The sequence below is a fragment of the Alosa pseudoharengus genome, unplaced genomic scaffold (genome assembly GCF_046254945.1).
Source record: "Alosa pseudoharengus isolate Yale_2024_CS ecotype anadromous, Long Island Sound unplaced genomic scaffold, YU_APseudo_1.1 YU_APseudo_1.1_scf_5, whole genome shotgun sequence".
In the NCBI taxonomy this organism is placed as follows: domain Eukaryota; kingdom Metazoa; phylum Chordata; class Actinopteri; order Clupeiformes; family Clupeidae; genus Alosa; species Alosa pseudoharengus.
In genome coordinates, this window is record NW_027468837.1 from 31,123,961 (window position 1) to 31,150,022 (window position 26,062).

Below are 26,062 nucleotides of genomic sequence, written 5' to 3' on the forward strand. Positions count from 1 at the left end.
CCTCAGACTAACATACATGTCAATGCAAGGGTAGAAATAAACAATTTCTGGGATATGACCGTCACCTCATTAACGCTGCACGATTCCATTTCTAGCTGCACCATGGTCTTTCCTGGAGGTCTATCCAATCTCTTCCACTCACCTGATCTCTCCCACTCACCTGATCTCTCCCACTCACCTGAGCCCTCCCACTCACCTGATCTCTCCCTGATCTCTCCTACTCACCTGATCTCTCCCACTCACCTGATCTCTCCCTGATCTCTTCCACTCACCTGATCTCTCCCACTCACCTGAGCTCTTCCACTCACCTGATCTCTCCCACTCACCTGACCTGATCTCTCCCACTCACCTGATCTCTTCCACTCACCTGAGCTCTTCCATCACCAATGTCCCTGTTGCAGATGTCACCTCACCCCCTCGCGTCCCTGGGGAGTTTTCGGACCTGGCGACTCACCTCCCCCAAAAGCTGAATAGGACGAATCTGCCTTCCAGATCTCCCAGGATGCCCCAGCCCCCGAGTAGCCGACCGTGTTAAGACACCTTTATTACATTTGAGGACTGTTGGCATGGAAACCACCCAAAAACCGCACCTTTCAGTGTCCCTCGATTGTTACATGAAGAACTGATTGGAGTCTTGGGATATGTGAATGTTTAAAAATAACTGGTGAAGAGACGTAAGACAACACAAGAGAGTCTGAGTTTTATGTGTCTGACCTACATCACAGATCATGGGACATGTGAGGTTTGTGTGTGTGTGTGTGTGTGTTAATGCATACAGATCAGGACCTTCACTTCATAATTTCTCTACATTTTTGTAACTGAATAAGGGTAATGCACAGCAATCAGTGATACTAAACTAATTACTGTCCTAAAATTACTATTAGGATTTCTATTTACTATTTTCTTTTCAGTGATGCACTCAATATTTTATTATTGCAAACTCCTGTGGTAAGATTTAGGATTGTATAGGATTTATATATTGCACATGGACATGTTACTTTTTCTTAAACATGATATTAAAAATGTAAACAGTTTTTTGTCTAATAATGAGAACATAAAGTTAAGACACAGAGTCAAAGTGTCGAAATACACCCGTGTATGGGATGATTTTCCTTACAATTTTTTTAGTGAGTTATATACCATCCCTGAACAGAGGTGAAGTCTGGGAATGTCCATCTGATTTAACTACCGAACTGGAGTCTTGATGTGTGTCCCTCATATAACATTATATGTGATAGTTCTTTGAATTGAAGCAGAGCCCTTCGGCTCTGAGTTGAGTGTGTGCGCCCTCTAGTGGTCTTTACAAATATATTCCTGTCCTTTGCACAGTAGATAGATAGATAGATAGATACTTTATTGATCGCCAGGGTACACCAGTAAATGTATCAGATAAGAATGCAAATTACCCACTGTGTGATGTCAACTCTGCAAACTATACCTAAAATCAAAGGTTCTCGGGTGAATGTGTGATGTAAGACAGTGTTTCTGAAAGTGGTCTGGGGACCACTGGTGGTCCGCAAGTTATTCCTAAATATGTGGACAGCGGACAGACGTGGTAAAATATACAACCCCAAAACAGAAAAAGTTGGAACGTTGTGTAAAATGCAAATAAAAACAGAATGTCACAATATACAAGTCTCATAAACCTATATTTAGCAGCAAAAAGGACATAGACAACATATGAAATGTTGAACATGAAATCTTCATGGAAAGTACTCTTGGACTCTTTCATGGAAAGTATATGTTAATTTTGAATTTGATGCCAGCAACATGTTTCAAAAAAAGTTGGGACGGGAGCATGTTTACCACTGTACTGCTTCACCTCTTCATTTAACACAATTCTGTAAATGTTTAGGAACTGAGGAGACCATTTGCTACAGTTTTGAGAATGAAATGTTGTCCTATTACTCAACGATAAAGGATTTCAGTTGCTCAACAGTATGGGTATCCTTAGTCATGCTTTTCGTTCCATTATGCACCTAATTTGATAAATCTGGACATAGATAGATAGATATATAGACTCTATTTTTGCACTGTTGCACTGTTGGACTTACTCATTTGCACTATCACCATGACCACTATCACCATTGCACTATCACCATGACACTCATTCACACAGAGCACCTTATCTTACCTTACTATGCACAGAGAATCACAGGCTCAGTCCCTGCCTCAGTCATTGCAAGCGCCTCTTGATTGATTAATCACCACTATGTGGATACTGTTTTTAGAATTGATTTGGATTGTTGGAAGTGTTAGTTAGTATAATTTGTATTTTAGTATATTTAGTATATTCTTTATCTTCTACTGTCCTTATTGCTTAGTTGTCTTTTTATATTATATACTTTTAATTACTTTTTCTGCTGTTAGTGAATGTGTGTGTGTTGTCTGTATGCTACTGAGACCTTGAATTTCCCCTGGGGATCAATAAAGTATCTATCTATCTATCTATATATCTATCTATCTATCTATCTATCTATCTAATTTGTCATTTTCAATATTTCATATTGTCTGTGTCCTTTTTGCAACCAAATATGAGTTTAAGAGATTTGCAGATTATTACATTCAGTTTTTATTCACATTTTACACAACATCTCAACTTTTTCTGTTTTGGGGTTGTAATATAGATGAGTTGTTTGCAATATTGAACCAACTTGTATGTAAATCCAAACAGTTCTGCAACACTGCCTATGTTAACTACGCCAGTTTAAATCATCTGAGTCCTCTGACACAATAAGCAAGGTGCAAAGACAATAAACAAGGTTGTTCAGTGAGTATGCCTATTACCTAATATATACTGTTGAAGTAGGTCTACTGTTTTTTTTCCCTTTAGCTAGGTGGTCCGTGAGTGTTTTTTATTATTGGTTAAGTGGTCCTTGGTCTGAAAAAGTTTGAGAAAAACTGACACCAACTTAGTATGATAGTAATAATAGCTGCATAAACGTATGACACATATGGCCATTGCATGAAGCTATCTTCCCAATCCAACACTGGTTTTAGTTGGACAAGTTCACGGGATGAGCAAAACGTATACTCTCTAGGTTTATTATTCTTCATGTTGGTATTAAAATATATCACTAAAGGTACCAGGTGTGAATAAAGTAACTGAATGTGAAGCTGTGGTTCTAAGCTCTCTGGCTCTAAGGAAAGTGTTAGTTCCCACCTCACTAAATATAGAAGCGAGAAACTGGTGGCTTGTATTGTGCACTATCTTTGATCTAAGCTTATTCTCTCAGGGATTTCTGTGAGAGCAACTACAGAAATACACCCATATTTAGTGCTGTATCGTATTTATCCAGACTTGAAAAAAATGATGTGACAAATTCACACACATGTTCTATCATCTGCTTACATTTGTGGAAACTGCGGGCCCATAAATACAAAAAATGAAATGCTTACTGGTATACAACTGGGTCAGGCCACCAGGTTATATAGCCTACACAGTGTTTGCTTTGTGTGTCAGGCACAGTAGTTACACATCAACTCAGTCTATATGAGGCCCCAGGACACTGGGAAGATTCTAAATGCCCTACTGAAGAGGGGGCTAGAAACATAACAGTCTCATTTGTTGAGATGTAGCCCACAGACTTCGAGTGTAGCTACGGCCCTGCTGGGCAGACATGAGGCACAAGGTAGTGTCTAGGTAATGGTCAAGGTAATGACTGTGATTCAGTTCAATTCGTTTGTGTGAGAAAACAGACTGACAGACTTCCCTCGTGGGCTTCTCCTTGTCCTGTCTGAAGAACAGAATGACCACTATAGCCTAGATCTACTTGTTCATGAACATGAGTGACTTCATTATCAACACTTTTGTTACTCTTCTGTGAACAGCATGGACAAGGTCAGGCTGGCCTCTGGTAGGGAGCCAGTCTTTCTCTCAATCTGGTTTTAAAGGGCTCAAACCTGCCCTGCTGTTTGTTGCAAGGACATCTCCCCCTAGCTGTGGGGAAAGTGAAATGCAGTAAGAAGCCAGTCGGTTGCTGTGTTGTGTCGGCTTCACATTTGCCTGTATCACGGATTTGATAGTCTGGCGCTTGGTCTAGCCATCGACAGACTTCTTCTGGAATCTGTAAAGGTAATCAATCACAGTAACTTTTCTTAAATCAAATGTATTGGTTACTCGTCCAAATAACCGTGAAGCAGAGGCATTTTAGCTAGCGGTATCAAGTAATATCCGCTAAGTTAGCTAAGCTGTGAAGCTGCTTCTAACTCGTGATGGCAGATGTTGCTACTGGCTTGGTTGATGTAAATATGACAGCCTACTGTCCGATGTAAGCATATTTAGGTCCTTCTAGTTGTGCAGAATTTATGGTCATTCTGAAACAGATTATACGTTTTGGCAGCTAATGTTAATTGGTCAGCTCACGCTAACTATCCTGGCTAAGTTAACGTAGCTAACATTAGCAGAGAGACAGCGACAGAGCTAGCCGACCCTCTAGCTAACTAGGAAAGCTAGCCAATATTATCGCGGAGTCGTTTGGTTTTTAGGCAACAAGTTTAAGTTGCTGATACACTGAGATGTGTATATTCGTTACATTTCAGGCTGGTAGTATAGTGTTGTTTTCTTGGAGCATATGGGAGAAAGACGATAAATTACTGGTAAAATAAATAAACCGATAACTTTACTTGGTGACCCTTTCCAGTTGGGCTTAACGTTACCCAGCCACCTAGTTCTAGCTGATGTTAGCACGATAGCCAGTTCAACTAGCTAGTACAGCAGGCAGATAGTCAAAGTAGCCCTAGCTAACTGTGTGAAAGAACGTCCTCGGTTAATCCTATCTTTAATAACAGGCAGACCAAAGAGCGCACGATCCGACAATGTAAAAAACATTATGCTGTTTAGGTATCTGGTTACGTCGGAGGTAAAATGACCATAACGTCACTGTTTTGACATGGATAAGTATTTCCTCCCTCTGCTCTAACAGCTGTAGCACTATGCATGCAACGACCGACCATCGTTACTAGCAACAGCTAGGCACCAACACGCACGTCATTTATATCCCTGAGCTCTTAACACTACGTTTGTTCTAGAAACGTTGATTGTACCCACATTATATTGTTCTTTATTGATATATGATTTGAAACAAGGTGTAATCAACGAAATTGTTTGTGCGATTCACATGTTGTAGCCTGATATCACAAGGTGTGTTGTTCAGGGAGAGATACGGTGTTGTTATAAATGAGTCCTCAGTCTTATTTGACCTTAACTGTTGTCTGTTGTAGTAACAGTTCCTTTTAAACTTTTGTTTACTTGACAACTCTGAATGTACCTGCTGCATGTAAATGTATGATGTTAACTACAATGAAATGAGTGGGACATGCTAGTCACACTATTCAGTGAAGTAGGATTACATAATCCAGAGCCAAATTAAAACGTTGTACAAAGAAAGACAAACCAGTGTCCCGGATATATAAAACAGGATGTGTTGTAGAGTGTTGCTGTTGAGTGTCTGGGTGGTTTGGTCCATCTGGAGCAAACCTGTCGCAGATTTAATGGAGAAGATTGAGGGTGAAAGATTATGGCTGAGGTGTAATCAGCGTGCTGCAGATTTGAGACCCATGACCCACATTCTCTGTTCAGCTGGTCGACTTGCACTGATTAACTCTGTGTTGTGTTTATTTTGTCCCCATTTGGACAAACCTCACACTGGTGTCTCCTCTGGCCTAGATGAACGGCAATGCCAACAAGAGGGCGCCGACCACAGCAACACAGAGACTGAAGCAGGATTACCTCAGAATCAAGAAAGACCCTGTGCCTTATATCTGTGCGGAACCTCTGCCCTCCAACATTCTGGAATGGTACAGTTTGTTCAATAAATCTGTGGGGTGGCTGTCATGTTCATATGGTCAGCCACTTGGCCAATCTGTTGAAAATTACCATTTGAAATCACTTGATGTTTGTTATTTTTACCAATAGACCATTAGATCACCAATAGAACAGTCACAATGATGCAGTAGGCCAAGGGTGACATGTCATAAGCTGTAAAGCAATCAAGCATTGTATCAAAACTGCATCCTATGCATTATGTTGTATGCTTCCCTTTTGTGTTTTTTTTTCTTCTTTTAGGCATTATGTAGTTCGAGGTCCTGAGAAAACACCATATGAAGGTAACATGTTCTATAACTTTACAGTACAACAATAGTTTCATTGACACCCTGATTTGTAACTCTCTTTCATATATTAATCTTTAGAAATAAATAACAAATTCATTAATTCATCAGGTCATGTCCCCATTTATGTACTCCTCAGAAAAGGAAGCCATGTTGCTGCTAGAGGGTAGCTCCTGTAATGCGTTGACATGGTTGTGTGTTGTCTCATTCCTCTAGGTGGGTATTACCATGGCAAATTAATATTCCCACGGGAATTCCCCTTCAAGCCTCCCAGCATCTACATGATCACACCGAATGGGAGGTTCAAGTGCAACACACGGTAAGGATCTCATTAACAGCAATATCTCAACACACAATCCTGTATGTTTTCCACTTGTTCCAAAGCAAGTGGGCACAGGCACATTGTGTATAATTGTGCTCACTGGGAATCCAGTGTATTGCTTGTACATTGCAATCATATTTCTGCTGCAAGAGGAGCCAAAACTGAAGCCTACATGAGACTCTACTGAGATGTAACAGATTGACCAGATCATTTACCATCCTCAACCTAATCACGACAATGACATCAAATATTTTTGGTTATTGTTGTTGATGATTCACAAGACAACAACCAAGGATTTAGTTTGTTGCAAAAATGGATGACCATCTACATTAAACATTCATAATGATATCCGATTTGCTACTATTCACTATGATCCAGTTTTTCTGAGACTGTAGTACGGTATATGTTTTTTGTTCCTCTGGGCTGTTTGATGCATTGTTGCTTTGTTTATATGTTTGTTTATTTATTTATTTATTTGTTTGTTTGTTTGTTTAGGTTATGCCTCTCCATTACTGACTTTCACCCGGATACCTGGAACCCTGCGTGGTCCGTGTCCACCATTCTGACTGGACTGCTGAGCTTCATGGTGGAGAAAGGGCCCACTCTGGGCAGCATAGAGACGTCAGACTACACGGTGAGCCTGGCCGAGCTCAGAGGTGTCACATGACGGCTCTTAAATGCATGTTTGTGAAAATTAGACACTATCATATTTCAGACTCATATTTTTTGCTATCAAGGATTCAAAGAGTTGTGTTCTTTTATCCATGTTTTATATGTTTTAGTTAGTTATATTCTTATTATATACGTTTGCATAAATGCATATCTTTGCAAATGTTTCAAAAATATCACACACTTAGAATTATGTTCTATCTGACTGAATACAGGAAGTTCATACATAATTACAGTTGTTTTCCCTACCGGGGTTATGATTTATTTATGTTATTTTACCACAGAAACGACAGCTCTCTGCCCAAAGTCTGGCATTCAACTTGAAGGACAAAGTGTTTTGTGAATTGTTTCCAACAGTGGTTGAGGTAAGCCCCCATTTCTTACACGGCACACACACACATGATTAAGGTGACTAGCCATTCTAAAAGATTCTAAAAGTGTCAGGTCCTTTAGAATGGTCTGCTATTAGAATGGTCTATCTGTAGAGGGGATGAACCCATTTCATTGCCAAAGTGAAATACTTAAATAAATACCAACAAAGAACATGTTCACATGTGGTTAGTATCTGTTTGTTTTTCTTCTGCATCGCTTGCCGAAAAGAGGAAGGTCTTCACATGTGTGCACACTACATTATCTCTGTGGCTCAAATAGCATACCACACAACAGATATTTCTATTCATAGCAATGCTTTGTTCTGTGTCTAACACATTCATAGCAATGCTTTGTTTGTGTCTAGCACAGAACAGGAAGTAGTCAAAGCATGAAGCCTCTATAATGAATTTGTTCAATCTGTTTGATAATTCTGTGACTTAAAGACAGTATGCAACAATTTTGGTAGAGCAAAAGAAAGGTGTGTCAGTACTTGTTTGTCCTCAGTGTTAAGTGGCTGTACTGTGACCTGTGTTTATGTTTGTGTTTGTGCATCATCTCCAGGAGATCAAGCAGAAACAGAAGGCTCTGGAGGAGCTGAACTCACGACCCCAGGCTCTGCCTCTGCCCGACGTCGTACCCAACGGCGACGGGCATCACGGCCACTACGGGGCTCCCGTCCTGAACGGCCACGCTCCGCTGGCACCCGGGGCGGCCGCGGCCCCGGCCCCCGGTCTCCAGGCCAACCGTAACCATGGACTACTGGGCGGAGCGCTGGCCAACCTGTTTGTGATTGTGGGCTTCGCTGCGTTCGCGTACACGGTGAAGTACGTGCTGCGGAGCATAGCCCAGGAATGAGCGGCGAGGGGGAGAGGCAGCCGCGCGGACGCCGCTCGAAAAGACATGAGACTGGACAGTGGGCTCCCATTCCCCCGAACCACATGCACAAAGACGGCACACCTGCTGCCCCGCCCGAACCATGGAGGGAATGGGAGGGGAGAGGGTGAGGGTGAAGGTGAGGGTGGGGTAGGGTAGGTTAGGTTGGCTGGGACGAGGTGTGGCCCCTTCTGTGATTGGCCGGGCTCTGCGGAGAAGCAGGCGCACTGGCTCATGGGTAGGAGTTGAAGGCCTGGTGACAGGGCTCCCACTGAGAAACACACACACACACACACACACACACACACACACACACACACACACACACACACACACACACACACACACACACACACACACACACACACACACACACACACACACACACACACACACACACCTGCATATTTCCCCATCCTCACTCTTCTGTTTGGTTCTGCTCCAGATGGGTCATGTTCACATTGTCAGGCCTTCTCTGTTTTGAGTTCTGTAAAACAGACAACTTCTGTTGACCTGGTGAAATTAAACACCTGTCCTCGAATAATCAAAATCAGAAAGCCTTACTCAAGGGGCTAAAAGGATCTATGAGCAGTCTTTGCAAAAGTCTTAAGATTCACTGGGTATTTAATCTTTTATATATCTTATTAGACATACTGTACAGCTTTCTAAAATATGCATCAAAAGCAGAACTTCTGCTTAATGAAAAGTATACTTTACCCATGCGTCTGTTGGTCCAAATGACTCTCGACATTGAGTTAATGGCACAGTGCTCTTGGAAAACTCACTGAATGAACACATTCACATCTGACAACTGGTCAGAACAACTTGTCCACACAGGAAGTTCCATTCATTTCCTTTATAATAGAATAGAGGAGAATGGCTTTTTGGCCAGAGATTTCAATATTGACCATTGGGATTACAAATTAGTGAATAAAGTACCTCAACATATATAAAAATAGTACAACAAAACACAACAACCAAGTAACTGAACACACAATCTATAGCATGAAGCTTGTAAACCACCAAGCTGAACATATGTGTTTTGTAATATTCCTTCATGTGAAATCAAAGGAACATTTGTATACTTTTGTAAATTGCAGTTGCAACTCTGTTTACAAATTAAGCATAGAAGTCAGTGTGCTTTTAAAGCAAATTACGTTACGGTTTCAAACAGTCATGTTTGATCAGCCTTCCAGCGAGTGTGTACTAAGGATTTCAAAGTGACCCCACAGCTGACATGGTCTTTGTGGGCATGTCAAACCACACCAGACTGACTACTCTTACTGTACACACTTTGTGTCTGTGCACATACTACTCACGCTAGCTTGTTTCTGTCATAATCCAGTTTCATGAATTACATTGCAATGTCAAATGGCTCAAAGAGATGTGAGAAATGTACCTATTTCAGTGACCTACTACTGCTATGTGTTGCATTGGCAATGAGAGGTTTTGGATTCACCCAGCAATCGTTCTGTTCTGTTTTATCTTGTCCCCATCACTGACTTGTGTTGGTAAACATTAACAGATGTTTATTGTGCTCACAATCAACACCCCCTCCATTGCAACACACAGACATGCAGCACATGCTACATAAGAACATAACACATATTTTTAATTTGACAAAAGAGTTGTTGTTGGTGGTGGGGGGTGGGGGTATCCTCTCCTCTCCCCCCTGTCCTGGGATCTGTGGCCAGAGTAGATTTCCGAGTGGCCCTGGCTATCAGCCTGCCTTCTACCCATGAGCCTGTCAGCCCGGTGTGTCCTTGGCAGGGGATTAGTGACCAATATAATTAAATCTCCAATTGGCTTAACTGACTGTGCTCCATAGAAGCTATGAGTATGACTCACTTTGGGATCCTACAGTGTATTTTCTTCTTGTTCATTTTGTATTATAATGGATATTAGTTAACTTTTATTTATGATTTATCTTAATATGCTGTATTGTAAATGCTGAACATTTTATTGTACTGTATTTTTTTCTTGAAAACAGTGAAAAAGATATTTTCCTTTAAACATCCAAGCACGATGAAGATTTTAATTATGATTGAATCAATGACATACAGCTAACACCCAAATTCCACCAACATTTGTGTGAATTTGCAAAATGTCTGTTTTCATAGTCATTTTAAATAAAATATCCTCTTTGCAGGAGGTTTTGGAGAAAAAAATAAATGCACTTCCACTGCCACGGTGAACATCACGACACAAGTACCCTGGGCCTACATAACAGGGCTATATAACATCCTCCTTTTGACGTTATTGAAATACCCAGTTTTAGTAATGATTTCACAGTTTAATTCAGTGCGTACTGTGTTCGTCATGAATTTGTTTCTTACGTCAATCTTGGTGAACATGGGCCGTTTATCAACGATAAGGGTTGTTTTTTTCCTATCAGGGATTTGCTGTCCGCAGGTTGCGTAACCCTGAATCTCAGCTCCTGCTCGGAAACGTGTTTGGTGGGGGAAGGGGCCGTGCGCACGCGCGCAGGGTTCTAGTTCAGGAAGTCGCTCATAAGCAGCTGATGCCGAGACCTCTGCTGTTCCGGTGGAAGGAGGCTTAACGACTCTCGAAAGAAATAGTAAAAGAAATGTTTCCATCGGAAAAGCAGAGCACTGCTTGAGAAAACCAGCCATTTGGAATGAGTAGAGCAGAAGGTGTCGTATTTGTAAGACATTAATGGTGTGTCTTCGGCTAAACAATAGCCGATTTCGCTGTTTTTGTCGTGGGCCGGTTGGTTGTCGTGGGATCTAGCCTAACAATGAAGGCCTAACCTTCGTACTCGGTGGGATTTAATCCTTGGATTGATCTGTCGACAGATAACTGCGCATCGTGGAAAAAGGTATGGACAAATATATACTTTCCTACTACATGATGTCTTGTTCTGCATTTGGTTTCGTAATATTAAATATGGCCTCTTATCTTGCTGAAAATTCCTCTCTATAGTTTTGGTTTCCATGGGTTGTCCTTTTGGTTTTGCTGCTAGCTTGCTAACCAGCGATGGTAATTAACTGTAACGTTAAGTAACATGTCATCTAGCGCTATCCTAGGTACATATTACACTAACTGCACAATCACTTGAAGTAGTTTTTGTGAACGCTTTGTATTCGTACTGTTCTAAGGTATCGGTGTAACGGATCGTCTCTGAGGTATGTCGGGGTAGCCTGGAAAAATACCGTATCAGACTAGTGTTGTAAACGTTGAAGCCTTACTTTTCTATGAAATATGCTGTGATGACAGATAGCAAGACAGTAGGTATATAGAGGAAAATTAGCTGTTTTTTCCATCTACTATTTTCTCATTTTTTATATCATGACGTTGTCGTTTTGCTGCGTGATACGACTTCATGAAATTACTCAATGTCAGTAACGTTAGCTCTGGGTCGCTTTAGCTGGCTATCGTTGTTTTCCACCAGCAGGGTGGAGCCACTGCGCTGGAAAACATTAGGCTAGCGTTACTGTATCTCTTACCAAAACCGACTAGCAATCTGACAGTTTCCTCATCTTAACTGTTTTTTTTTTCTTCCAATGTTTCCTTCGTAACATCAAATCGAACCACCCTTTAACTCTGAACGCAACAGAAACCCTTGGCGCAGTGTCGAAATGGTAACTGTTTCACACGAAGGCTTTGGGGCGCTGTGAACATTAGTGTTCCCGTAAATCGACGCCATTGAATGTGCTGTACTGCGAACGAAGTGTAATCTAGTCCTGTAAATATATTGGTCCAATGAATAGATCAAAGGCGTGCAATCTGATTCACATCGTGTCCAAATATGTCGGGTGATCGTGTGCGTTTAATAAAGAATATAGATTGGGTTTCGAATTTGCAGTCCTGGCAAATAGGCTACACGTCTGATGTCTTATCCCATTCAAAACATTGACTTTAAAGTTAATGTGTAACATATTAATCTGTGTTGGGCATGCATGCAATGTTATATGTTTATAAAATGCTATACCGAGATGGTTTATAAATACACATTCACTGCCATGGCGCATTGATGGTTGTATAGAGGATTTTAAATGCACCACCATTCTTCACTGGTTTTACTTTCCAAACACTCCCTGTATCATCATGGTTCTCCCCCCTTCCGCAGGTTTAGGTATGGCCTCCCAGCTGCAGGTGTTCTCCCCTCCCTCTGTGTCGTCCAGTGCTTTCTGCCGAGTGAAGAAGATGAAGGTCGAGAGCTGTGCATGGGAGGTGTCGACTGAGCCCTACGGCTCCGTGGGTCAGGCCTATGGCTTCACGCCGTCGGCCGCCCTGCCCTTCAACGCCTCTGGCCTGGTGTTCCCCCCCGCCGGGGCGTCCCGCGGGCAGGTGGTGGTGCGGGCAGCGGACAGCACCGGCAGTCTCCCCCGCACCTCCCACAACAACAACAACAACAACAACAACAACAACAACAACAGTGGTGGCAGTGGCAGTCAGCACGGCGACTCCCACGGCAGCCGGGGGCAGAGGTACGGTGTGAAGCGGAAGAACGAGGAGGTGGACTCGTCGAGTGGCGGCGGCAGTGGTAGTGGCAGCGTACAGATCCTGGAGGAGCTCTCGGCACCGGCCTTCTCCGCCCGTGCCGCTGGTGGTGGGGGCAACACGGCCCAGTCCATCGCCAACTCGGCCCCCACCACCAAGAGCAGCAGCTCCAATGGCGAGGGCGACTACCAGCTGGTGCAGCACGAGATCCTCTGCTCCGTGTCTAGCAGCTACGAGGTGCTGGAGTTCCTTGGCCGTGGGACCTTCGGACAGGTCGCCAAGTGCTGGAAGCGTGGCACCAACGAGATTGTGGCCATCAAGATCCTCAAAAACCACCCTTCATATGCACGTCAAGGCCAGATAGAGGTAGGTGGGATGAGACCATATGACCTCCCTTAGCACAACACCCCACTCAGCTTATGACTCCGTTTTTTCCCCGGGGGTGCACGGGTAAGCCGTCTCCATGCGTGTTCCAGAACCTTGAGAAGGAGCTTTTACAATGTATTCAACATGGTTATGGTTATGGTATTTAGCAGGTGCTTTTGTATATAACAACAATACAAAGTTAAATTTGACAGTACGTCAATGTCAATTCAATCAATAGCCTAATGAAAATAGATAAATTATATAATATAGAAACCATAACGCGTAAGAAAAGCTAAACTAAGTGCATTTTTTGAACATATCTCATGAGAAGTTCTCCTTCTGTCTCTAATAATGTATATTCACATTAGGCCTTATCTTGCTATTTAGACTGACTCGCATCCTCACTTTAGTTGTAATGAAAACTTGTGCCCACAGTCTTCTTGGTGGGTGAGGATCTGCTGCCCTTACTGATGTTGAGTGTCATGTTCTGCCCGTGCAGGTGAGCATTCTGAAGTGCCTGAGTGCGGAGAACGCGGACGAGTTTAACTTTGTGCGCTCGTACGAGTGCTTCCAGCACAAGGGCCACACGTGCCTGGTGTTCGAAATGCTGGAGCAGAACCTGTACGACTTCCTGAAGCACAGCAAGTTCAGCCCGCTGCCTCTGCGCCACATCCGGCCCGTGCTGCAGCAGGTGGCCACGGCGCTCATGAAGCTCAAGAGCCTGGGCCTCATCCACGCCGACCTCAAGCCCGAGAACATCATGCTGGTCGACCCCATCCGCCAGCCGTACCGGGTCAAGGTCATCGACTTCGGGTCGGCCAGCCATGTCTCCAAAGCAGTCTGTTCCACGTACCTGCAGTCTCGCTACTACAGGTGAGCCGGCCACACCAGCACAGGTGCACAAGCGAAGGAGGATGCTGCATGCTTTTTTAAGTTTACCCAACAACAAGAGAAACAGGTTTGAGTCTGATAGTCATGCACTCCTGTACCTGTGCTGTTTAGTGCTTTTAGTTTTACTTTCTACTTTTACTTTTACTCTAGTTCAAATTTATGTTTATTATATTTAGCAGGCACTTTTGTCCTAAGGGACTTACAGTGACTTCAGTGAACATTACATTTATAATAAAATCAAATGGCCAAAAAGGCAATATTATTAATAAACTAAAATGAATTTAGCAGAAATATCAGGTTAACCATACACATATTCAAACTACAACTCAGTAAGGAAAAAAAGAAATCCTGTACATCACTTCGGAAATAATTTATTTCAGTAAATATGTATTTATTCATTCAAAGCCATTGCCTCTTTCCGTGGTAGTAAGCGAAGAGCCCAGCATAGCTAGCCACTTGTTATCAGCATGCCCAGTAGATGTGCTCTCTTTGACTAACTCTGACAGACCTTGTTCTTCGTACTCCTAGAGCCCTAATTTAAATACTGGGAAAAAGTGCAGAATTAGTCTATAGGCCCGAGTTCTGCGGCGATATAGGTAGTAGAAAGTGACGGGGACTTTGAAATGAGCGAGACTTCTCCGATGAAGTGAAATGTAATAAACCAATCACATGTAACCAGTGTTAAATTCTGATCTATCTATCTTTTAATAATTAACTTTGGCCTGACTCTGATCACGTTGTGCGTCTGACGTTACTCTGGCCATAGTGCACATGCACTGCACAAATACACAGCCAAACTCTCCCCTTCTGAGTAACAGCATTATGTGGCATGAAACAGCTTTTAGCTGACCCAGCGTGGTTCATGCTTAGGATTTTTCTCCGGATTTTTCTCATGGTATTACGTTTGCAAATAGATTTTGCATAGATGAAGCAAACTTTAGTTAGATTTTAGACTTGGCACTTTGCCCAGCATATAAAATAGTGTTGATATGAATCATCAGTCTCTGCCAAGTTTTCACGTTGTCTTGGAAACCCACAGGGCTCCTGAGATCATCCTGGGCCTGCCCTTCTGCGAGGCCATTGACATGTGGTCACTGGGCTGCGTCATCGCCGAGCTCTTCCTGGGATGGCCACTCTACCCCGGCGCCTCAGAGTACGATCAGGTGGGGCCCTCAGATTACTCCTGCTCTCCACTAGTTACCCAGCATCCTCTGCTGCTAAGTGCTACCAGTGCTTAAACTGGATCTTGCACATATTACATGCAGAGAACATACATATACAGATACTGATACATATACATACATATTCTATATGATCCTCATGCAGACTTTTACATTTTTTAAATAGCATATGGCATACATGTAGATTGTTATCATCTTGTTATCTACTCAAATACTTGCACATAATCATGCACATGATCTAATATCGCATGTTGGTATTGTATGCTTCTCTTCTGTTTGGACAACTCCTAACACCATAGACTGTAGTTGTGAGCTCTATTGCCAATCAGAGTTTGTAATTATTGGATATGTATGTGTCTGTGTGTCCTCTTTCAGATCCGGTACATATCTCAGACACAGGGTCTGCCAGCAGAGTACCTCCTGAGTGCTGGGACCAAGACCAGCCGCTTCTTCAACAGGGGCCCAGACTCCAGCTACCCACTCTGGAGGTTAAAGGTCAGACATGGCGGTCATGACTCTTGAACTGTACAAGACTATCTTTAGGCTTTGGAGTGCAGCTGTTGCTGTTTAGTGAGATTCCACACGATTTGCCTTTTGCATCAGTGTCTTTCTTTGTGGTGATGTTCTTCAGTCTTAACCCTTAATCCGGTACGAATGTTGGAAATGAAATGTTCTAAAGAACATCTGGGTTCATTGAATTAAACCAGAGCCCTAGAGAGAGATCTATCTCTGGGTTCTCTGAATTGAACATGGAAATTTAGAATGTTACATTGTTGCAGAACAGAATCTTCTGTTAGAATGTTCTTAACTCCCCTGCTGAAGGGTTAGGGATCATGCACAATGTTCTTTAGAAGGTGCTCATGTGTTTTGTATCGAGGGTCAATGCAAGGTTGTTGACTCCGTGCACAGACATTGGTTGAAATTCTAGGATATTTACAAATGAAACTATGGTCTCATAGTTCATCTCTCTGATGAAATGCCTCGGTGTGGAGAAGGGAGTGTACAGCAGTGTGGGTGGATCTGGGTGTTCGGGTGTCCTGTCAGTAATTCAGGTGGTGAGAGATCTCGCAGCATTTCAACTCATCAGTGTTCCTCTCTCCTGTATCTGTGTGCAGACTCCACTAGAGCACGAAGCCGAGATGGGCATCAAGTCCAAAGAGGCACGGAAGTACATCTTCAACTGCCTGGATGACATGATGCAGGTAAAAGTTAAAGTTGAGTCGTTTTATTTACTCTTCCCCCCCCCCCCCCCCATCTCTTTAATATGAACCCGTTCGTTGCGTCCGTTGAGCCGATTAACATCTGCTGTGGTTTCGCCCTCCACACAGGTAAACCTGTCCACTCACCTGGAGGGAACAGACATGCTGGCGGAGAAGGCTGACCGGCGGGAGTTCATCGACCTCCTGAAGAGGATGCTGCGCCTGGACGCCGATAAGAGGATCACGCCTTCCAAGACCCTCGCCCACCCGTTTGTCACGATGAGCCACCTCCTGGACTTTCCACATAGCTCCCAGTAAGAGCCCTCCTCTGCCCCCCCCCCCCCCCTCCCCTCCCAGATGGTCTAGTTCAGTCCACAAGGTTCTGGTTTTTCCATATTTCAGTCTGACGGGAGCCAAGCAACAACTTTTGATGTAACATTTGTACAGAGCTTTATCAAGGCACCCAAAGTGCCTTATGGCCTCCTTACACCAAACAACTTTGACAAGATTTGAGAAAGATGCTTGAAAGATTGTAGTCGTTTAAAGATTGGATGGGGGGGGGCATTATTTAAAAGACTTTTACTTTAGTTACAATCAGGGCTTTGAACCGATTTTTTTCCCCAATCGGTTCGTTCCCGGTTTTCGTTTTCATTCCTTGAACCGGTTCAAAGCCCTGGTTACAATTTTTCAAGAGTCCTTCCCAAATCTTGTCACAGTTGTCTGGTGTAAGAGGCCATTACAGTGTGGAACCTCACTAACCCCCACCAGTGTGTAGCGCCCACCTGGGCCAGCTTATTCCAGGGAATGGGGGGGTCAGTCAGTCAGTCTGCCAGTAGCACACAAGCTAAGTGTGGTGTTAGCGTAGCACACACGATAAGTGTGGTGTTAGCTGCACACCAAACCAATGTGCAGCTATCAGGTCAAAACACTGGTTCTTTGTCTGAAGTACGGCCATGAAGAATGCTTTATTCATTATACTCTATGTATTATCTTTATATATTTATTTTGGGATGAGTGCAGGACATTGTGTCTATTGTCTTATGTAACTATTTGGTTGGATAATTCAATACTATTCAATTCTATTAGTTTCTAGATTAGAAGAATCTGCAGACTTATTGTATTGCCTCTAAGTCATGTGTGGGGAAGTGGCTGACCTCTCTTGCTCTCCTACACCCTCGCAGTGTCAAGTCATGCTTCCAGAACATGGAGATCTGTAAACGCAGGAGCAGCTCGTACGACAGCGGGAAAACCTTGTTTGCTGCTAACACGGTCCCTGGAGCCGCGGGGAACCTTACAGTCACCTTCAGTAGCCAGCTCAACCAGCACAACCAGGTAGGGAGACCACAGGCTTACCCATACAGGTGGTCAGTCACCAGCACACTCCCCCCTCAGTATGGGTGATGTGGGTGTTATTAGTCACGGTGATTATTGTGGATTAAGAAAAGGCTAAAAATAATGACAGGATCCTCTCTAAGCCTGAGATGTAGAATTACTCAGACAGAAGAGTGGCGCCTCCTGAGCTGAGAGATTTCCGCCTATGACTTTATCAGTCTTATCGCTTAATCTCCAAGCTCAGAAGGAGGCACACATGTGCCATGCCTGGCCCTCCAGATACTGGATGGGGGGGGGTGCTTATCTGATTTGCGTTGCGTTTCCCAGGTGCCGTCAGCAGGAGGCGCTGTGCCACTGCTGAACTACCAGCCGGCGCTGTACCAGCAGGCCACCATCAACATCCCGGGCCTGACGCAACCCAGCCTGCCCATGCAGGCCCGCACCACGCAGCTCTGCGGCCAGCCTGAGCCCTACCAGCAGACCCTCATCGTCTGCCCCCCCACCACCATACAAGGTGAGCCACGGAACACTCTCTTACCTCAGTGTTTGGCTAAGATACTCTAATGAAATGTATTTATGAGGCATTAATGAAATGCTAATGTCAATTCGGGTGCCGCTGTTTCATTGCAATCCAGTGCAAGTTCTGACATTCGGCAAAGTAGTGCTCTGTACAAAGCGTGTGGTTTGAGAGTTTCTGCCACAACGTGAAATGCTCTTTTAAGTGGTTATCACAAGGAAAGCTGCTCACCTTAATGACATCATAACGTCTCTCCCCAAAAGGGCTCCAGTCTTCCAGCAAGGGGTCCGGTTATCCGGTGAGGATGGACAACTCCGTGCCTCTGGGACCGCAGGCCCAGTCCTCCCAGCCTCTACAGCTCCAACCGGGCATGCTCACACAGGTAATCTAGAGAGAGAGTGTGTGTGTGTGTGTGTGTGTGTGCGCGCACGCGTGCCCAACCCTCTCTCTGCTCTTCGGTGTGTGTTGTGAGAAAGCGCGTGGCTGCCGTCAGTAGTCATGGCTGCCAGATCCGCCTGTGATGCCAAACATCAAGCTTTTGCCTCAGTCAGATCCGCCACTTTGCCCTTGTGTTCCTGGTGAGATGAGCGCACAAGCATGTCTGTGTGGTTACGTGCACACACCGGTGTTTGTGCGCTCGTGTGCGCTCGTGTGTGTGTGTGAGTGTGTGGTGATGTTTGTTGTATCCTGATCCACTGTGACCTTCATGTGACCTTTGCCCTCTCCCCCCTCGGTGACCCTCCCTGCCTCCCCCAGGGCTCCTGCACTCCTCTGATGGTGGCCACCCTGCACCCGCACTCAGCCGGGGTGGCACCCCAGTACCCGCTGCCCCTGGCACTGGGCTGCGGGGGGCCCAGGCCCACCCTCCTGGAACAGACGGCCACTGTGCTGGTAAACGGACCCGCACCCACCCGCCCGCTCGCCCCAGCGCATTCAAACAAACACCCTCCAAACAAACAAACAAACAAACAAACGGCCCTCTGCCACTCTTGCTCTTCCTCTCCCTCTCCATTCTCTTTTCATTTCTCTCTTTTCTTCCTTCAGTTGTCTTCTTACTCCTCCAGTCTGTCCTGTCTCCCAGTCTGTCCTGTGTCCCTGGTCTCATTCTAGAACTCTTTTCCTCCCTTTCTCTATTTCCATTGCTTTTGCTCCTATTTCTCCCTCCTCCCCATCTCCTTTCTCTTTCTTTCTCTCTCTTGCCCTCCCTCCTCCCTCTCTCTTTGTTTCTCCCTTTCTATTGATCCCCCCTCATCTCTCTCTCTCTCTCTCTCTCTTGATTCCCCCCTCATCTTTCTTTCTTTCTCATGCTCTCTTTCTTTCTTCCTGTCTATCTTTCTCTCTCTCTGTCTCTGTCTTTGTTTCATCCCCCTCCTCTCTCTCTCTATTTCTCTCTCTCTCTCTCTCTCTCTCTCTCTCTCTTTCTGTCTCTGTCTTTTTCATCCCCCTCCTCTCTCTCTCTCTTTCTGTCTCTGTCTCTCTGTGCAGGTTTGCAGGCATGGGACGCATGCGCTGACTCGTCTGTGCTTGGCTTGCAGCTTCCCCCCCCTCCATGACCCCCCCCCTCTTTTCTGCAGCTCATCAGCTCACAGGAGAGGAGATGTGGTTTGGCTGCAGCGAAGTCTTTCTCTCACACACACACACACACACACACACACACACACACACAATCTCATTCAGTCTCTCTCTCTCTCTCTTTCTTTCTTTCTTTCTTTCTTTCTTTCTTTCTTTCTTTCCTCTCTTTATCTCTTTGTTTCATTCTTTCCTTTCCCTCGTCTTTCTTTCTTTCTTTCTTTCTTTCTTTCTTTCCCTCTCCTAGCTCACTCCATAATGGTGCCAGTCTGTCCACAGGTGCCATCTTGAGGCTTTTGCTGTTTCTCCTGATTTAACAGGGACCTCCCATAACCACGCCTCCTCTTTCTCAGCTCCTCAGTGATTGGTTCTTCCTCACAGGGCAGCTCAGCAGTGGATGCCTGCCTCCCTCTCCTCCTCTCATCTCTCTGTGTTGCCTGATTGGTAGTGTTTGCATGCTTTCCATGCTTGGCTTCAGCGTGACTGACGCGGTCTCTCTAACGCTCCAGATTGTTTCAGGTCGCCAGCCGGCGGGAGGGAAGGGGCAGAAACGGCCTCTGCTTGTTGCGTTGCGTGTGCATATCACTGACCTGTAGGTGACTGATGCTGATGATGATGATGATGATGATGCTGATGATGATGGTGGTCTGTTTTTGTGTTGTTAGCGGTGTATCTGGTGCGCAGAAAGCCTGTCTGCATTGTTGAGCATGTTGGCTAAGGCCGCAAGCATTCCTGTGCATGGCGCAGTGGCTTTTTCACCCATCGCCCCCACCCTCTACTACAATCAGCCCCCCACCCACCCCCATAGCAGCGGACTCTGGGACTGAACCTGCCCAGAGCCCCCTCAGGGTATTCCCAGTACATGGGGTAGTGCCTGGGCGAATTCTCAGAGTGAGTGGTAAAGCCTGTAGTAGCAGAGCCCTGTGTTTTTTGTTGTGCTAGGAGAATGAAGTCATAGGGTTCTTCTACTTGGAGGTTTACCACCCGCCCTGAGTTTAGCTCATCTGGGTTGGTCCGGTTGCTAAGCCATGTACTCAGGAGTACCCCTACCAGACCGGGACCGGTTCTGGACTGTGGTCAGCTGCTATCTGGGCCAGCGTGTTTTTCTGGAGCAGCACTAGTCTGCCTCTAAGCCTCACTCCTCCAGACTGCTCCGCTCGGGGCCGCTTGTCCACGGACGCTTGTCCGAGAGACAGCAGGAGGTCACGTGGGGTTCACACAGGTCAGATGTGCTCTCCAGACTGCACTCTGCTCTGAGAAGGACTTCTGAGCCAGCGTAGTCCAACGCCGTTTTCTTTTTTCTGTTTTTCCTGTGTGTGTGTGTGTGTACGCGTGTACGTGTGTGTGTGTGTGTGTGTGTGTACGTGTATGTGTGTATAGCAGGCCTGGCCGTCGGGCACGCAGCAGATCCTGATCCCGTCGGCATGGCAGCAGGTCCCGGGCGTGGCCATCCACAGCGGAGGGCACACAGCGGTTGAGTCGCCACTAGTGACCGATGCGTCCGCCGCCCAGCACACACCCGGCTGGAGGTGAGAGGAGCACGCACACACACACACAGTGACTGTATGTGGGGGCAGTCAATTTGTGTCACTTCATTGGTGTGTGTGTGTGTACTGCAGGTCATTAACTGTAAATGTGTGTGTGTGTGTGTGTTTCCTTCCTTCAGGGGCTCCCACAGTGGTCAGCACAGTGGTCAGCACAGCGGCGTGTTGCAGCAGAACCCTCACATCCTGGGGGGCCACCTGACCCTTGACCCCACGCAGTCACTGGGCAGAGGGGTGGGGCACGGTGGGCGGTCCCAACAAGAGAGGGGTGGGGGCAAGAGGAACAGGGGGCGGCGCCAGGAGAGCAGGAACAGGTAAGGTGTCACTTCCTGTTGGAGCTCATTACAGCAGTGGCATAGCCTGGGTGTTCCCATGCTGCCTTGCGCGCGATTTGATTCACGCTGCTAAGGCAGCCTGGAGACCATGGAGCAAATTTTCGCCAGAGATAGGCGACCAATCACAGAACAAGGGGGAAAGCAAGACGATGATGAGCTATGCACAGACTCATTTGATAGACATCCGTGGCACCCAATAAACGGATCTGGGCCTTTTTTTCAAATACGAGAAAATGAACGTTTGGTTCCCAGACCACGTCTCATTGAGAAGTGGTGGCGCTAGCCAGGCTAGCAGTGGCATTTAATCTCCGTTGTTTGTATGTTAGAATGAGAGGATGGCAGAGGACGGGCAAGCACAATAAAGTTTAATGCACCTCGCACACACTTTGTGTAATATAGGAAATTATCTTGACAGAGTATTTGTGTGGGATGTGACCAAATCTCTTTATTTATTTGTTTGTTTAATTTATTTTCCACAGCGGTCCTCTGATTGGCACACCAGCGTACACCGCCACACTCTCTCAGCCAATCGTCATCTCAGACACACCTAGCCCTGCTGTCAGTGTCATAACCATCCACAGTGACACTGAGGACGAGGATGAAAGGAAGTTTCACCCAGCGAGGTGAGGTCATTTCCTGTGTCTGTTCTACCAAATCCACTGCTCATTTTTTATGCTGAAGACGTCACCTTTGCCTGTTTCAATGAGTTTTTGATATATTCTACCATGTAATGTCTTAAGATGTCTTGGGGCTGTTTTGCTAATTTATCATTTTGTAACGTATTTGACAAATGCAATTTCACCCAGTGACGTAATCTCGTTTTAATTTTGGACGAATAATTGACCGTCTCCATTTCTCTCATCAGCTGTGGCCCCAACCAGCGTGCAAACGTCATCAGCTGTGTGACGGTGCACGACTCTGATTCGTCCAGCCCCCTGACCCCGCGACCTCGACACGCCCTCCTGCGTGGAGGGTCCACCCGCGGGTCCAAGTCTCTGGCGGTGGTGGCGCCCTCCGTGAAGACGCAGCAGGGAGAGGGCACCACTTCTAAAGGGGCGTCCATCACGGGTCAGTGCCACAGGACTGCACAGCTCAACCAGTAACTGTAGCGTATAGACGCAACACAACCACTAGGATGTGTACAAATACAGAGAGATGCAGCATATGCTGCTGACCCCAGTGGTGTAGCCAAGTTGGCTGTAGTGGGTATACTGTTCATCAACCCCAAATGTTAATACGTATTCTTGCCTATTTTAAGTGGGTAGACTGAGATGGTGATGCTTTTTAAGTGGGTATACTGCATAGTCCTGTGTATCACGTAGACTACACCACTGGCTGACACAGTTTCACTATGAAGTTGTCTGGACCAAGTCCCCTAATTGTCTTTTAAGTGTTTGGCTCTGTGTCTGCGTGTCTGCTTCTGGCTCTCTTTTGATGTAAGCCATTTCTGTCGCCCCCCGGCAGGTCATTCCCAGAGCGGCTACCTGAAGCCCAAGCGTGCTGCCACCAGGCAGCCGTGTAGCTCCGGAGAGAGTGTGGAGCGCCACCTGCAGGCGCCCAGCAGATCACAGCCGCTGAACCTCAGCCAGGTAATCCCCACTCACCTGTACACCTGCTGCCTCTCTGCAGGTCTCTGAGCTAATCAGGAGGCTGTGTAGTCAGTAGCTAGGCGAGCTTACACTTTCCTACATGGAGTAAAAGGCAGTTCACACCAGGGACGAAAACTATAAAGATGACTAACAATAAACGCATCCACACTGGCCAACGATAATGAAAGTCTCTCCTTGTGTTGATTTGATGGATTCTGACTGACTGCCAGCTTTTTATCGCTCTCAAAATTGCTCTGAAAGTGATCCCCAATTATATTGTTCATGAGGTTATTGTTATAGTTTGTGTGGACGTCGTGATTCTTATTAGCTAAAACTATACTTTTTTTGCCGTTATCATTTTTTGGTGTGAATGGCCCTTTACTCCCTCAATGTTCTGTGTACGCAGAAGTCAGAATGTTGGTCTTAGGCCGTCAGTGATGTGCAGTGCAGATTAATGGCGATTGGCTGGTCAGTTAAACGTATGTCTCTTGGCTCTCCCTGACAGCCCACTCTGGTGTCCTCCTCTTCCTCTTCCTCCTCATCGTCCTCCTCGTCTCAGGAGCGAGGCAGCGGTGGCGGCTCACTTCGTCGGCAGCACACCTATCCGCCGGTGGGCGTCCCCCCCACCTCCTCCTCCTCTTCCTCCTCCCACGTCCACCCCCACTACCGGCTCCCCGAGGCGGTGGTGCCCTTCAGCACCGCGGCGTCCAGCCTCTACACCTACCCGGCGTCCGCTGCGCTGGCGTCCGCCTCCCACGCCATGGAGCAGCTGCTCGTCCACAGCAGCAGCACCGCCTCGCCCGCCCGCTCCGCCGCCGCCCACTACCCCTCCGGCCTCGTCAAGGACCCCGTAGCCGGGGTGGTGCACGGGCTCCCTGCCCAGTACCAGCAGAGCTTCCCTGGGCACCCCTACGTGAGCGGAGGGGGCGGCCGAGTCGATGCCGCCTACAGCGGGTACCAGTTGAGCCCGCGCAGACTGACTCAGTACCCCTACCTATGAGCCTTCAGGCTGGAGGAGGGATGTGGGGGTGGGGCATGGGGAGGGAGGGGGGCACATGAGACCACACCACCCCCCCCTTCACACTCACACCCCCACCCAACCCCACCCCTAACGCCTCCTTCCACCCAATCACCTCGTTGGCACACCTGTAAGGATTTCAAGGAAACTGCTGCGTTTCTTTTATAAAACAGACCTGGCTCAGCTTTAACTGGTTTTACACATACTATTTAACAATTTTAGAGAAAGAAAAAAAAGAAACTTTTTAAGACGTTGGTATTTAGAATTATTATATTTTGCCATTATCAATTTGTATTTTCACTGAATGTTTTTGTTTTCTCTTTTTTTTTAGTTACATTTGCTTTTAAAATATAAGGTATTGTAATAGAACATCCTCATTTAAATGCTGACAAGTGTACTGTTTTACTGAAACTGTTTTATTTTTTAGTGCAATAGAGAAACACTATCCCTGTGTTGTTGTTGTAGGAAACCAGAGAGACTATAACTAAGATGGCTCCTGGTTTCTTGTGGCAGTTAAACAGGTTTCACACTAACCTCCCCCTCCTCTCCTGTAGTCGTAGTCTTGCCCCAACTCTCAGTAGTGTCACTGGTGTTTTCTGTGTTTTGTGTTTTTTGTGTCATATTTTGATTTACCTGCTATATCTCTCTCATTTCATCGTTTTCTCTTAAATTATGTTTTCCCTGCTCTGGATGCCTGTGAGTGTCGTTCACCGAACTTCTGGCGACGCTCACGGTGATTTAACGGGGGGGATGAAATGGACGGAGGTTTGGGAAGAGGAGCAGGAGGACTCTGTTCATGCTGAGCAGACTGGGACTTATGTGGCGTAATTACTTGAATCATATAAACTGCAGGTGAACCGTAGCTGCAAGAGCAATAGAGGACGTTAGTCTTGAAGCCTGCTTTGACAGATGTGTGGGTGGTTGGTTTGTTTGGAATGTCTACCATGTTGAAATGTTAAGATCTTTCCCCATCTTGATTAATTCATGTTTGGAGGGGGAAGAAAGAAGAAGAAAAAAAGTGTCAGCTGGGTTGGAAAACATCTCCCAAAGTGATTTGTGGTCCTTGTGTACGTGTATAAAAATGACATGCTCTAGTTAGAAAATTGTCCCCCCCCCCCCCCTTTTTGAGTTTCCTTGTGTCTGTCCTATAAAGTACCATAGGAAACCATTTGTCTAATTGTTAACCTAGTTCCTTTCTGTATCTTGTACCCAAAGAACTTCACTGGTGTAGTTTAGAGTCCAAGTATTCAGCACCTCACACTCTATCATGGTACCGTCAGGCCATAGCCCTGGGACAAAACACATACACACACACACGGACACACGGACACACGGCCTCCATCCCACATTCCTTGGTTAACCTGTTCATTTGATCCTGTCCATACCTGATATTTCAGTAAGAATTGTAGAACAGCGCAGTCACATTTGGTCAATAAAAAGAAACATGACTCTACCTGCTTTGCCATTCTTGTTTCTAAACAACTGGTCACTGCTATGTGAAATGTTGAATTGTTTAATACATTTCTGTGTAGATAAGGATGACTTCTGAAGTGTAGCCCAAAAAGGCAGCTCAGGTTTGAGGTTTGGGTGATAGCTGGGGGTCGGTTGATCTTTGGGTGGTGGATGGAGTTCGGTTTAGCGTTGAGGGTTGGGGTGGTAGAATGGGGTTCGGTTTAGTGTTGATGTGTTTGGGTGTTAGAATGGGGTTGG

General features: G+C 45.7%; 2 protein-coding genes across 6 annotated transcripts; both read left to right on the forward strand.

The window, feature by feature from the left end:
* Nucleotides 1–3,971: 3,971 nt before the first annotated feature.
* On the forward strand, nt 3,972–10,495 carry LOC143103949 (ubiquitin-conjugating enzyme E2 J2). Its single transcript, XM_076267830.1, has 7 exons — nt 3,972–4,075; nt 5,669–5,799; nt 6,068–6,108; nt 6,328–6,430; nt 6,929–7,067; nt 7,387–7,467; nt 8,036–10,495. The coding sequence occupies exons 2-7, from the start codon at nt 5,669–5,671 to the stop codon at nt 8,327–8,329; spliced, it is 789 nt and encodes a 262-aa protein (XP_076123945.1). The 5' UTR covers nt 3,972–4,075; the 3' UTR covers nt 8,330–10,495.
* Nucleotides 10,496–10,869: 374 nt separating this feature from the next.
* Nucleotides 10,870–25,805, forward strand: hipk1b (homeodomain interacting protein kinase 1b). Of its 5 annotated transcripts, none has more exons than XM_076269114.1 (17): nt 10,870–11,186; nt 12,438–13,177; nt 13,677–14,050; nt 15,108–15,231; nt 15,625–15,744; nt 16,365–16,463; nt 16,578–16,762; nt 17,630–17,780; nt 18,108–18,294; nt 18,561–18,679; nt 19,054–19,188; nt 21,247–21,395; nt 21,533–21,724; nt 22,225–22,368; nt 22,611–22,813; nt 23,210–23,334; nt 23,840–25,805. In XM_076269114.1, exons 2-17 carry the CDS (start codon nt 12,446–12,448, stop codon nt 24,332–24,334), a joined length of 3,534 nt encoding a protein of 1,177 aa, XP_076125229.1. In that variant the 5' UTR covers nt 10,870–11,186; nt 12,438–12,445; the 3' UTR covers nt 24,335–25,805. The 5 variants fall into 5 exon arrangements, with proteins under 5 accessions (XP_076125229.1, XP_076125231.1, XP_076125230.1 ...); XM_076269116.1 differs by having other exon boundaries at nt 21,545–21,724; XM_076269115.1 differs by having other exon boundaries at nt 21,250–21,395.
* The last annotated feature ends 257 nt before the right edge of the window (nt 25,806–26,062 follow it).